Here is a 14,902-nt window from a genome sequence, read left to right as displayed (position 1 = left end):
ATACATGGACCAACGGAACAGAATAGAGGACCCAGAAATAAAGCCACACACCCACAACTATCAGATCTTTGACAAAATCAACAAAAACAAACAATGGGGAGAGGATTCCCCATTCAATAAATGGTGTTGAGATAACTGGCTAGCCATATGCAGAAGATTGAAACCAGACCCCTTCCTTTCATTACATACAAAAATCAACTCAAGATGGATTAAAGATTTTAATTTAAAACCTAAAACTATAAAAACCCTAGACGAAAACCTAGGAAGTACCATTTTGGACACAGACCCTGGCAAAGATTTCACCACAAAGACCCCAAAAGCAATTACAACAAAAACAAAAGTTGACAAATGGGGCCTCATTAAACTAAGGAGCTTCTGCATAACAAAAGAAACTGTCACCTCAGTGAACAGACAACCAATGGAATGGGAGAAAATGTTTGCAAAGTATGTATCTGACAAAGGTCTAATATTCAGCATCTATAAGAGACTTAAATAAATTTACAAGCAAAAAACAAACAACCCTGTTAAAGTATGGGCAAAAGACATGAATAGGCATTTCTCAAAAAAAGACATACACGTGGCCAACAAGCATATGAACAAATGCTCAACATGGCTATCATGTTGCAATTCAAAACCGAAATGAGATACCACCTCATGCCAGTCAGAATGGTTATTATTAAAAAGTGAAAACATAATAGATGTTGGTGAGGTTGCAGAGAAAAGAGAACATTTAGACACTGCTGATTAGAGTATAAGTCAGTTCAGCCAATGCGGAAAGCAGTTTGGAGGTCCTCAAAGAATACCATTCAACCCACCAATCTCGTTACTGTATATGTACCCAAAGGAATATAGATCATCTATCACAAAGACACATGCATGCATATGTTCATCGCAGCACTATTCACAATAGCAAAAACATGGAACCAACTTATATGCCCGTCAACAGTGGACTGCATAAAGAAAATGTGATATATATCACGGAATACTATGCAGCCATAAAAAAGAATGAAATCATGTCCTTTGCAGCAACACGGATGCAGCTGGAAACCACTGTCCTTAGCAAACTAACACAGGAACAGATAACCAAATACTGCATATGTAACCAAATACTCCAAATACATTGAGTACACATGGACACAAAGAAGGGAACCATAGACACTGGAGTTTACTTGAGGGTGGAAGGTGGGAAGAGGGTAAAGATCGAAAAACTACATATCAGGTCCTATGCTAATTACCTGAGTGATGAAATAATCTGTAAGCCAAGCCCCCATGGCGTGCAGTTTGCCCATGTAACAAAGACGCACATGTGCCCTCGAACCCAAAATGCAAATTGGAAAGAAAAAAAGACATTTCCTGCCTAACAGTTTCATTCTAAATTTTCTTCTTCTAAGGGTAAACATTTTTATATTGATGTTATGCACTCCCTATGTCCAAGAATCATCTAGAAATTTTTAAACATGAATTTAAAGGCCACTTAACATTTCAAATCCCTATAAAACAAAAGGACAAGTAAAATAACATTCCTTAACAGAGGTTATTTATTAACTAACTTTGAAGCCCTTCTAAATCTATGGAACCATGTTCCATTATCCAAATTTAGAAATACTCAAAATTGATCTTGAATTTCAGGAGACAAGGTGTCTACAGTTTTCATTGTACCAACTACTCTATGGTTTGACCAAATTTTCTAGAAGACAATCTGACCTCAGTAACAAAAACAAGTCAGTGCAAAATAGATTAATAGACCCAAACGTCTCCAACTGTTTTCCAAAAAATAGAACACATCTGACCTATTGTATGTGCTTCAGAGTGGGGCCTGTTTCAGAGCCACTGCAATATGACAGAAGAAGGATTCGACCCAAAATTTATGCTGGAGAACTCAGGTCCAAAAATGGCAAGAAAAGGGCCAGGAAGCCCTCAAAATCTGGAAGAGGTCTTAGGTAGGTTTTAGATAGCAGATGAAAACAAGAGATGAAAGCCCAGGGTGTGAAGATGAAGGCAGGCCACTCTGTAGGGAATGGCTGCTTGGGGTCAGGGAGCTGGGTGTGTGAGATCTGTGGGGCCCCAGTAGCTTGCCTAGGACCTCTGTATACAAACCTCACTCTCTTCTGGGCTAACAGTGAATAGTTTGAACAAGAAAAGGTTGAATTAAGCTTTTGAATCAAATTATTACTAAAAAAATTAATAATAATAGGCTACAACATTTTTTGAACGCCAACTAGGAGCTCTACATGGAGCTCAGTACTTCAATATGATCTTGGTTCTCACAAGCAGCATGATTAATATTAATAGACTATTCTAAAGATAAGAAAATTGAGGCTCAGAAGTATTGAGTAATTTGTCTGAAATTTTAGAACTAGGAAGTGGCAAAACTGAGCTCTGAACATGGGTCCATCTGATGTGAAAGCCTGTGCGCATAAACATTATGTGAACTACAACCTGTTGGCCTGAGTTGGAAGAGTCCTTCCTGGACTGGTGCACAGTTCTCCTCTGAGCATGCCCACTGCAGTGTCTCACGGTCCTGTGGTATTCACGGCACATGAGAAAGCTTCCAACCCATCCATCTCCCCATTATGCCAGAGGCTGGATCCACATGCAGTGAGGTCTGGTCAAGCTTGATGATGATGGTCAGACTGCTCATAGAGAGGAGAAGCAAGGTGAGGACCTGTTACATACGGATGAGTGGGAGCAAAATGAACAGGAACATCTGAGGATAAAATAACAGAGTTGAAAGCATCCAGGTCTTAAAATGGCTCGTAATAGGGCGTTTCCTACTTCAAAAAGGACGGTCAGAGTATCTTATTGCCCCTGTGATTGTCCCTTTTAGGTCAAAAAGTCTAACACTTTTCAGAAGCAGTGTTAGGCTGCCCCTCGGGGAAGCCTGGGGAAGGCAAGCATCTGAACTGGCTTCCTTAAGGTTACACCACATGAAGATTCCATTGTTCCTCAACTCCCCACAGTTTAGACTACTCAAGTTGGAGAATCATTGAACATCTTCGAAAACCACAATTCATAAAATGTTATAAGACAAGCAAAGTTAATGCAATAATAGTAAGCTCAGCTCCCTCTTGATTTTTTTTTTTTTTTTAGACAGAGTCTCACTCTGTCACCTAGGCTGGAGTGCAGTGGCACGATCTCGACTCGCTGAAACCTCCACCTCCCAGGTTCAAGCGATTCTCCTGCCTCAGTCTCCCAAAGTGCTGGGATTACAGGTGTGAGCCACCACGCCTGGCTAATTTTTATATTTTTAGTAGAGACAGGGTTTCACCATATTGGCCAGGCTGGTCTCTAACTCCTGGCTTTATGATCCACCTGCCTCAGCCTCCCAAAGTGCTGGGATTACAGGTGTGAGCCACCACGCCTGGCTAATTTTTATATTTTTAGTAGAGACAGGGTTTCACCATATTGGCCAGGCTGGTCTCTAACTCCTGGCCTTATGATCCACCTGCCTCAGCCTCCCAAAGTGCTGGGATTACAGGTGTGAGCCACCACGCCTGGCTAATTTTTATATTTTTAGTAGAGACAGGGTTTCACCATATTGGCCAGGCTGGTCTCTAACTCCTGGCCTTATGATCCACCTGCCTCAGCCTCCCAAAGTGCTGGGATTACAGGTGTGAGCCACCACGCCTGGCTAATTTTTATATTTTTAGTAGAGACAGGGTTTCACCATATTGGCCAGGCTGGTCTCTAACTCCTGGCCTTATGATCCACCTGCCTCAGCCTCCCAAAGTGCTGGGATTACAGGTGTGAGCCACCGTGCCCAGCCCCTCTTGATTTTCAAGAAGATATAAGTAACTACAACAGATTAACATATTCTGCTGAGGACCCAAATAAAAACATGGAGGTTGGAAACTAAGGCAAGAATGCATTCCATAGTTGTAGTCAGAAATCTTTCCTGTTGGTTTCTGTACAAAAATTGCCTCTTTCAATTAATGCCCACAACAATATTTGTTTCGGAATTTTCTTTAATTGTTAGAAAGCAGCAACTTTGTTGGGTTGGTTTTGTTGACATTAGTTTCAGTCACAAATGAAAATTATTTGTTTTGTTCTCATTGAAAACATATTATATCCCATAGTTTCCAGAACTTTTTTAAAATCAACAGAAAGAAATTTTACAAAATTGTATTCTGACTTACCAATATGAATAAAACCAATGCTACATGTAGCTGCACTATTGGATACAGGTCCTAAAGGAAGCAGCTGGATAAATTGTCCCCGCTAGTGCTCACATGCTGAAACTGCCTGATACTTATCATTAGGATACTGCAGTATAACAATGAATAGAAGGAGAAGTGAGACAAAATAGCCTTTCCCAGTGTCAAGGTAACTGAATCAATATGCTCAGTTTGGTTCCCCTAATTGCCTAGGCTGGTATGGAGAAAAGAAAAAAATATTAAGAGGCAATTAGGGAGAGTGAAATAAACTATGAAGAAGATACACAGAAAAAGATTAAAGAAATCAAACATGATGTATAAATAAAATAGCCAAGAAGAAAAACATCATATAGTTCTCCTCAAAGAATCATGATTACTCTCATACACACAATTACATGAGGAGGTGCTAGGTATTGGGTAGTAAAGACACACAAGAATAGTCCCAATTGATTCCATAAGCTCCTGGGATATATGCTGAGGACTTCAGCAACTTGGGAGCGCTTTAGGTGGTGCACGTATCATCTGGCCACACTCCTTCATGTTTCCCAAAGGGAATCCCAAAGGATTGGAAGATTTACGTCCACACAGAAAGTTGCACATAGATGTTCGTAGCAGCTTTATTTAAAATTGCCAAAACTTGGAAGCAACCAATATGTCCTTAAATCATGGTGGGTGAATAAATAAAGTGTGGTACATCCAGACAATGGAATGTTATTCAGAGCTAAAAAGAAATGAGCTGTTAAGCCATGAAAAGACAAGAAGAAAGTTAAACGCGTATTACTCTAAATGAAAGAGGCCAATGTGAAAAGACCACATACTGGACTATTCCAACTATAAGACATTCTGGAAAATTCAAAACTATGGAGACAGGAAGAAGAACAATGATTTCCAGGGGCTGGGGGAGAAGAAGGGACGAACAAGTGGAGCGTAGAGGAATTTTAGGGCAGAGGAACTACTCTGTACAACACCACAATGATGGATACACATCATTACACCTTTGTCCAAACCCACAGGATGTATGACACCGAGAACCAAGAATGAGCACTAATACAAACTATGGACTCTGGATGACTATAATGCATCTATTTAGATTCATAAATCATAACACCTGTACCACTGTGATGGAGGAAGTTAATAATGGGGGAAGCTATGCATGTGTAGGGGTTGGAGTATATGGCAAACCTCTTTACCTTCCTCTCAATTTTGCTGTGAACCTAAAACTATTCTTAAAAACTTAAGACTTAAATAGAGCAATCAGCTGGGAATTAGTGAAGCCTAAAGGTTGTATGTGATATCAGCAAAGACAGATGCCTTAACAGAGAGACCAGGGAAAGAGACAGTTAAAGATAAGGAAAAAAACAAATAGAAAAATGTCAGATATAAATACTACCTTCTTATCATTTACATAAACTGTAAATGGAATAAACATACCAATTAAAGGGCAGATATGGGCTAAGTGGATTTTTTAAATGTGAGTCGACTGTATGCTGTCTACAAGAGCTTACTACTGCCACATTAGATTGAAAGACCCAGATAGGCTGAAAGAAAAAAGATGGACAAAGACCACACAAACGGTAACAACAACAACAAAAGAGCTGGAGTAACTATGCTAACATCAGACAAAACTGACCTTAAGACAAAAATTGTTTTTAGGGTCAAAGAAGGACATTTTATAATTATTTCATATAAATGAAATCAATAACAAATTCAGGGAGCTAAATCAGCATCTATAGTTGCTAAAATACATTATCTAAACTTTCTAATTTTTTTACAAAAATTACAAGATATGCAAAAAATAAAGGAAAGTGTGACCCCTGCTCTGGGGTAAAAACTGCCAATTGTCACTATCTGTGAGAGGAGCCTGGATGCTGAAGTTAGGGAAGACTTCAGAGCAGAATTTTAAATATGTTCAGAGAATTAAAGAATCATGCTTTTAAAAATGAAACATGATGACAATGATGCATTAAGTACAGAATATCATAGGAGATAAAAATTATTTTTAAGACAACAGAATGGAAATTCTGGAATTGAATAATACAAGTGAAATGAAAAATTTATTAGAGGGACTTGATAGAATATGTGAGATGACATAAAAATTATACATCAAAAATTAAAATAGATCAATAGAAATTATTCAATCTGAAGAACATAGAAGAAAAAAGAAAGAAGAAAAATGAATAAAGTATCAAAACCTATGGGACACAATCAAGCAAACCAACATGTCTGTAATAGGAATCCCAGAAAAGAAAGATAAAAATAATTTTTTTAAAAAAGAGAGAATAACATATGTGAAAAATAGTAACCAAAAACTATCCAAATACCCAAAATTAATTTCAAAATTAATCTAAAGATCTTAAAAGCTAAAAATTTCAAAAAACACACATAAATAGGATAAACACAAAAAGATCCACACCTAGATGCATCATAGTCACACCTACTGAAAGACAAAGTAAAGCCTCAAAAGCTGCAGCAGAAAAATGACTCAATGTGCACAAGAGGAAAGCAATGATTAACAGCTAATTTCTCATAAGAAGCAATGGAGACCCAAAGTCAGAATGATAGATTTGGACTGGTGAAAGAAAAAAAAAAACTATCAAGTATTCTTATATAAGTGAAAAAAAACTATACTTTAAAAAGACAAAATAAAGGCATTCACATATAAACAAAGAGAGAATTTGTTTCCAACAGATTTGCTTTACAAGACATACTAAAGGAAATTCTTCAGGCTGGCATCGTGTGGCAACTTGAATCCATACAAAGAAGTAAAGAATTGTAGGAAAGATACATACACACACACACAGACACACACACACAACCTGACCCTCAAACAATGTGGGTTTTAGGGGCACCAGCCCCCTACAAAGTTGAAAATCTGTGTATAAATTTTGACTCCCCCAAATCTTAACTACTAATAGCCTACTATTGACTGGGAGTCTTGCCAATAACATAAACAGTCAATTAACACATATTTCATTTTCTTTTGTTTTGTTTTGAGACACAGTCTTGCTCTGTCATCCAGGCTGGTGTGCAGTGGCACAATCACAACTCGCTGCAGTCTCACCCTCCCAGGTTCAAGTGCTCCTCCCACACCAGCCTCCCGAGTAGCTGGGACTACAGGCATGCACCACCGTGCCAGCTAATTTTTTAATATTTTTATAGAGACAAAGTCTCACTGTGTTACCCAGGCTGGTCTCAAACTCCTGGAACACGTATTTTCTATGTTATACATCTTACCCACTGTATTCTTACAATAAAGTAAGCTACAGAAAAGAAAATGTTATTAAGACAATCATAAGAAAGAAAAAATACATTTACAGTACTGTATTTATCGATACCATAAGTTTACATCATCTGTTTACAAGGTGAATCATCTGTCAGAAATAGTAGGCAAGTGCAGCTACAGACCACAATCTATGGGACATATCAAGCAATCCAACTTTCTCCTGTAATGTTACGACTTTTCTCTGCTTCTCCAGCATCACTAGTGGCACTTGCTATGGGTCCCATGTGTCATTCCAGGTTTACAGCATTGCACTAAACACAAGAAACACATGGGAATTGGGAGATCACGTTTTACTGCAATAGGCAATTTACTGAAGGGATGAACCACTCAGGAGGAGATGATCAGCATCACGTGGCATCTTAAGTAGATCCTCACTCACTCCAAGAGCAACAGGAGGTGGCTGTGAAATTATTACAGTAGCACAGTATGCACCATAGTTAACTTTACACGGTTATGATTGAATGCTGCATCTTTACATGTGTTTACATTTCCCTTGGCTGTGAATGGTACCATGTACTATCTGTGTGTGTGTAAGCTTTGATCAATTTCGATGTTGTATAATAGAACTGTGTATATTTTATAGGAGTAAATAAGATAGACTAGTATCTACAAAAATTTTATGCATTCCTGACTTGCCTTTTGTGGTTTTTTGTTTGGGGGGTGTGTGTGTGTGTGTGTTTCTGTGTCTCTCCCATGTGCTTATTTTGACCCCTGGCCACTCACAACCCACCACCATTTTTTTTAATAACTGGTTCAAAGGACAACTTTTTTTAACTTCTAAGTTCAGGGGTACATGTGCAGGTTTGTTATGTAGGTAGACTCATGTCACAGGAGTGTGTTGTACAGATTATTTTGTCACCCAGGTATTGCACCCATTACTTATTTTTCCCGAACCTCTCCCTCCTCCCACCTTTCATCCTCCAATAGGCCCCAGTGTCTGTTGTTCCCCTCTTTGGGTCCATGTGCTCTCATTATTCAGCTCCCACTTATAAGTGAAAACGTGGTATTTGGTTTTCTATTCCTGTGTTAGTTTGCTAAAGATAATGGCCTCTGGCTCCATCCAGGTTTCTCCAAAAGATATTATTTCATTCTTTTTAATGGCTGCAGGGTGTTCCATGGTGTATATGCACCACTTTTCTTTATCCAGTCTACCACTGATGGACATTTAGATCGATTCCATGCCTTTGCTATGGTGAATAATGCTGCAATTAACATACATGTGCATATGTCTTTACAGCACAATAATTTATATCCCTTTTGGTATATACCCAGTAATGGAATTTCCTGAGTCAAATGGCAATTCAGTTTTTAGCTCTTTAAGGAATCACCACACTGCTTTCCACAATGGTTGAACTAATTTACACTCCCGCCAGCAGTGTATAAGTGATCCCTTTTCTCTGCAACTTCATTAGCATGTGTTATTTGTTGAATCTTTAATACCAGCTACATGACTGGTGTGAGATGGTATAGCATTGTAGTTGTGATTTACATTTCTCTAATGGTGACATGAGCTTTTATCATATGCTTATTGGCTGCATGTATATCTTCTTTTGAAAGTGTCTGTTCATGTCCTTTGCTCACTTTTTAATGCAGCTGTTGGTTTTTTTTTTTTTCTTGTAAATTTGTGTAAGTTCCTTATAGACACTGGTTCCTATTAGACCTTTGTCAGAGATGCATAGTTTGCAAAAATTTTTTCCCATTCTGTACGTTGTCTGTTTACTCTCTTGATAGCTCCTTTTGCTGTGCAGAAGCTCTTTAGTTTAATAGATCCCATTTGTCAATTTTTGCTTTTGTTGCAATTGCTTTTGGCACCTTCGTCATGAAATCTTTGCCCGTGCCTATGTACAGAATGGTATTGCCTAGATTGTCTTCCAGGGTGTTTAGGTTTAAGTCTTTAATCCATCTTGAGTTGATTGTTGTATACACGGTGTAAGGAAGAGGTCTGATTTCAATTTACTGCATGTGGGTAGCCAGTTCTCCTAGCACCGTTTATTGAGTAGAGAGTGCCTTCCCCACTGCTTGTTTTGGTCAGCTTCGTCAAAGATCAGATGGTCACAGGTGTACGGCCTTATTTCTGGGCTCTCTGTTCTGTTCCATTGGTCTATGTGACATACCTAACTTTGACTTAATTTTTTTCAATATTTCTAAGCTATGCAGTTCATCTGTTTTTTCAAATTGTCACAAATCTCCAAAAAAAATTCCCAGACATTTATTGAAAAAGATCTCCATATTAAGTGGACCCAATGCAGTTCAAATCCATGTTGTTCAAGGGTCAACTTTATGTCTTTTTTATCATTTTCCTTTTTTCTCTTTAACATAAAATACATTGCATAAAATAATTGAAATGATAAAACTATAATATATGTTAGGCATATGAAGTAGAAGTATAACATATGTGACCATCAAAGCACAAACAAGGGAGGACAAATGGAGCTATACTGGAACACAATGTCTGTATTTTCCACGAAATAAATTAGCATTAATCCAGTACAGATCGTATTAAACTAAGATGTACAGTTTAACCCTTGGAACAATCAATAATAAAATAACTCAAAAACACAGTTTTAAAAAAAGAAAGAAGAAAATTAAAACGTATACAAGAAAATATAATTTAACACAGTAAGAAAGCAGTAAAAGATAAAGAGAGGAAAAAAGATACGCGATACAGTGGAAATAGCAAAGTAGCAGACACAAAGCCAAGCATATGAATAACTGTATTAAATGTGAGTGGATTGAACATTTCAGTTAAAATGTAGAAATTGTCAGGCTAGATTTTATCATTTTTAAAATGATAACTCATGCAAACAGTAAATAAAAGTGGGCCGAAGTGCCAGTATCAGGCAAACAGACCCTAAGACAAAAATATTACCAGAGAAAAAGAGACATTTAGTAATGATAAAGTTCTATTCATTTGGATGATGTAATAATTATAGAAGTATATACACTTAATAACCGATCCTCAAGATACATGAAGCAAAAGCTGACACACTTGAAAGGAAAAATACCCAATCGAACAAAATCGTTGAAGACTGCAATACTCTTCCCTCAATCACTGAAAGAAGAGTTTCACAGAATATCAGAGGTAATGTGCAAGAGAAAAACAGAACTGTTAACAAGCAGGACAAATCTGACACTCATAGAATGCTCCACAGAACAGCAGCAGAATACACATCACAAGTAGAATATTCTCCAAGACAGATCAAATGCTAGACCTTAAAACAAGTCTTAAAAAAAATTAAAAGGACTGCAATTGTGCAACATATGTCCTGTGACCACAACTGAATTAAATAAGTCAAAAACATAAAGAAACACGGGCAATCCACCAATATTTGGAACCTTCAAAACATACTTTGAAATAACCATAAGTCAAAAAAAGAAATTATATGGAAAATTAGAGTATATTTCTAGCTTAATGAAAACGAAAGCACGTTACATGTTAAACTGAAGAAATGCAGAGAAGTGGTGCTGGGGGAACAGTTTGAGGAGTACTATCTTTCTGTGTTAGTAAATCTTTCTGTTTGAGGAGGACACGAGTTTGTAAATGAAGTCTCAAGATTTAAAAGTATTGTGAGTAATTTTGTAACAACAATTGTAACGGAAACCATACATATTACTGATGTAGTCTTTTCCGTGATAACAGAAATTGTACTCAAATATTACACAAAATGAAACAGATCCAGGTCACACTACCTTGTAAATTTGCTGTTATAAGTAATTTAGCTCCAGACTCAACTTACAGCAAATTATATTTTATAGAAAATGAAATTAGAATGAGTTTATAAATCACAAAGATAATTCATTAAAAAAAAAATAAGAAGTGCTATCAGAAATCTCTTAGTGGCTAAGGTAAAGCTGGTTAACTTAAAATAGTCCAATTACAACCTCTACTGTTTTCCACTTAGAGAATATGAGGAAAGATTTATAGATGTAGCCTTTCTTCATTCACCAAACAAAATATGAAATACAGAATCAGGTAAAATGCAATATGGCAAAAGTTCTAAAATCTTACCTCCATCAGAACAAAGAGTGCTGCAAAAAACAGAAGCGTTGCCCATTCCACTCTGTGTAGAATTATCTCAAAATCATGAATATCAGCTAAAATTAGCAACCAGATGGCACCCAGAATAGCAATCCATCCTGCAAATAAGTAAATAGACAAGGAGATATAGTTCCACTGTTAACACACCAGTTCTTTTTTTTAAACTTCTGGTTGCCTTTTTATCAAGAATAATTGTCATACTACAAACTGCATATATTTAAAATGCATATAATTTCTATTTGAATATATGTATACTCATGAAACCAACACTGTAATCAAGATAATGAACACGGCCATTGACCCTAGGAGTTTATTCATGCCTATGCTCTTGTACCTCCTCTAGCTCCTCTTGTCAACCCCCACACTCCCAGTAAGCCATTCTTCTCTTTTCTTTCACTATAGATTGGTTTACATTTTCTATAAATGCAGGTTTTCTGTAAATCACACCATTGTTTTTTGTTGTTGTTGTTTTGGGGGTTTTCTTGAGACATAGTTTTGCTCTGTCGCCCAGGTTGGGCTGCAGTTCGACTCACTGCAACCTCCACCTCCCGGGCCCAAGCTGGGGAGCCTCAGCCTTCCAAGTAGCTGGGATTACAGGTGCATGCCATCACACCAGTTAATTTTTTGCATTTTTAGTAGAGACAAGGTTTCGCTATGTTGGCCAGGCTGGTATCAAACTCCTGGCCTCAAGTAATGCGCCTACCTCCACCTCCCAAAGTGCTTGGATTACAGGCACACGCCACCACGCCCAGCCAGTTGTAATTTTTTGTCTATTTCTCAATAGACAGATCATCCAGACAAAAACAATCAATATTCAGCATAATCATGTTAAGATCCTTCACTGTTGGCCAGGCGCGGTGGCTCACGCCTGTAATCCCATCACTTTGGCAGGCCCACGTGGGCAGATCACCTGAGACTGGGAGTTTGAGACCATCCTGACCAACATGGAGAAACCCTGTCTCTACTAAAAACACAAAATTAGCCAGATGTGATGGCGCATGCCTGTAATCCCAGCTGCTTGAGAGGCTGAGGCAAGAGAATTGCTTGAACATGGGAGGCAGAGGTTGCGGTGAGCTGAGATCTCGCCATTGCACTCCAGCCTGGGCAACAAGAGCGAAACTCCGTCTCAAAAAAAAAAAAAAAAGATCCTTCACTGTTGGTGTGTGAGTCAGTAGTTCATCCTTTTTTAATGTGCAGTAGTATGCTAGTGTGTGGATATATTACCATGTACATACCATTCACCTATTGATGGACACATGGATTGTTTCCAGTGTCGGCTATTTCAAATAAACATGCTGTGAACATTCATATACAAGTCTTTGTATGTACATATGCTTTCAGTTCCCTTGGTTAATACCTAGGGAATGAGATGGTTGGATATAGGATAGGTTAATACTATGCAATGTTATATGAAACATTTATGCTTCAGGAAACTGCAAAACTATTTTCCAAAATAATTTCATCATTTTACAATCCCACCAGCAGTGTATGAGAATTCCAGTTCTTACATCTTCACCAAAACTTGATCAGCCTTTCTGATTTTAGACGTTATAATGGATGTGTAGTGGGATCTTACTGTGGTTTCCAATTGCATTTCTCTCATGATTAATGACATTGAGCATCCTTTTTCTTCTATTTTTGTTTTTATTTTTTTGAGACAGAATCTCACTCTGTGGCCCAGGCTGGAGCACAGTGCTGCAATCTTGGCTCACTGCAACCTCCGTCTACCAGGTTCAAGCGATGCTCCTGCCTCGGCCTCCCAAGTAGCTGGGATTACAAGTGTGCACCACCCTGCCCAGCTAATTTTTGTATTTTCAGTAGAGATGGGGTTTTACCATGTTGGCCACGCTGGTCATGAACTCCTGCCCTCGAGTGATCCACCCACCTTGGCCTCCCAAAGTACTGGAATTATAGGCATAAGCTACCATGCCTAGCTGACATTCAGCATCTTTTACTTATTTGCCATCCATATATCTTCTTTCATAAAGTTTTTGTTTAAATGCTCTGGTTATTTTTTTCCTTACTCGTTAGAGCAAATGAAACCCAACATAAGTAGAAGAAAAGAAACAATAAAGACTGGAGCAGAAATCAACGAAATAGAAAATGGAAAAAAATGTTAGAGAAAAGCAAAGATACCAAAACCTGGTTCTTTCAAAAGCTCAGTAAGATCAGTCAACATTTAGCCTATCTGAATAGAACAAGTGAGAAAACAAAATTGCCAATATCAAGAATAAGATCGGTGGCATGACTATAGATTCTATAGATATAAAAATGTGGACTTGTTTTCAATAGCTGCCATAACAAATGATCATAAACATAGTGGCTTGACATTCCCTTTGAAAACTGGCACAAGACAGGGATGCCCTCTCTCACCACTCCTATTCAACATAGTGTTGGAAGTTCTGGCCAGGGCAATCATGCAGGAGAAAGAAATAAAGGGTATTCGATTAGGAAAAGAAGAAGTCAAATTGTCCCTATTTGCAGATGACATGATTGTATATTTAGAAAACCCCATCGTCTCAGCCCAAAATCTGATAAGCAACTTCCCCAAAGTCTCAGGATACAAAATCAATGTGCAAAAATCACAAGCATTCTTATACACCAATAACAGACAAACAGAGAGCCAAATCATGAGTGAACTCCCATTCACAATTGCTTCAAAGAAAATAAAATACCTAGGAGTCCAACTTACAAGGGATGTGAAGGACCTCTTCAAGGAGAATTACAAACCATTGCTCAACAAAATAAAAGAGGACACAAACAAATGGAAGGACATTCTATGCTCATGGATAGGAAGAATCAATATCGTGAAAATTGCCATACTGCCCAAGGTAATTTATAGATTCAATGCCATCCCCATCAAGCTACCAATGACTTTCTTCACAGAATTGGAAAAAACTACTTTAAAGTTTATATGGAACCAAAAAAGAACCTGCATTGTCAAGACAATCCTAAGCCAAAAGAACAAAGCTGGAGGCATCACGCTACCTGACTTCAAACTATACCACAAGGCTACAGTAACCAAAACAGCATGGTACTGGTACCAAAACAGAGATATAGACCAATGGAACAGAACAGAGCCCTCAGAAATAATCCCACACATCTACAGCCATCTGATCTTTGACAAACCTGACTTTGATGAATTGGGGAAAGGATTCCCTATTTAATAAATGGTGCTGGGAAAACCGGCTAGCCATATGTAGAAAGCTGAAACTGGATCCCTTCCTTATACCTTTTACAAGAATTAATTCAAGATGGATTAAAGACTTAAATGCCAGACCTAAAACTATAAAAACCCTAGAAGAAAACCTAGGCAATACCATTCAGGACACAGGCATGAGCAAGGACTTCATGTGTAAAACACCAAAAGCAACAGCAACAAAAGCCAAAATTGACAAATGGGATCTAATTAAACTAAAGAGCTTC

The 14,902-nt window shown here is 38.0% G+C and overlaps 1 protein-coding gene across 1 annotated transcript in view; it reads right to left on the bottom strand.

Annotated features, from left to right (window-relative positions):
* OCA2 (OCA2 melanosomal transmembrane protein) overlaps positions 1–14,902 on the bottom strand; it is a 320,006-nt gene that overhangs the window by 153,539 nt on the left and 151,565 nt on the right. The window contains exon 18 of the mRNA XM_073011978.1: positions 11,447–11,574. Coding sequence (XP_072868079.1) covers positions 11,447–11,574 — 128 coding nt within the window. The remainder of the gene's footprint in view (positions 1–11,446; positions 11,575–14,902) is intronic.

The sequence above is a fragment of the Chlorocebus sabaeus genome, chromosome 26 (genome assembly GCF_047675955.1).
Source record: "Chlorocebus sabaeus isolate Y175 chromosome 26, mChlSab1.0.hap1, whole genome shotgun sequence".
NCBI classification, from domain to species: domain Eukaryota; kingdom Metazoa; phylum Chordata; class Mammalia; order Primates; family Cercopithecidae; genus Chlorocebus; species Chlorocebus sabaeus.
This window is presented reverse-complemented; position numbering and strand designations above follow the sequence as displayed.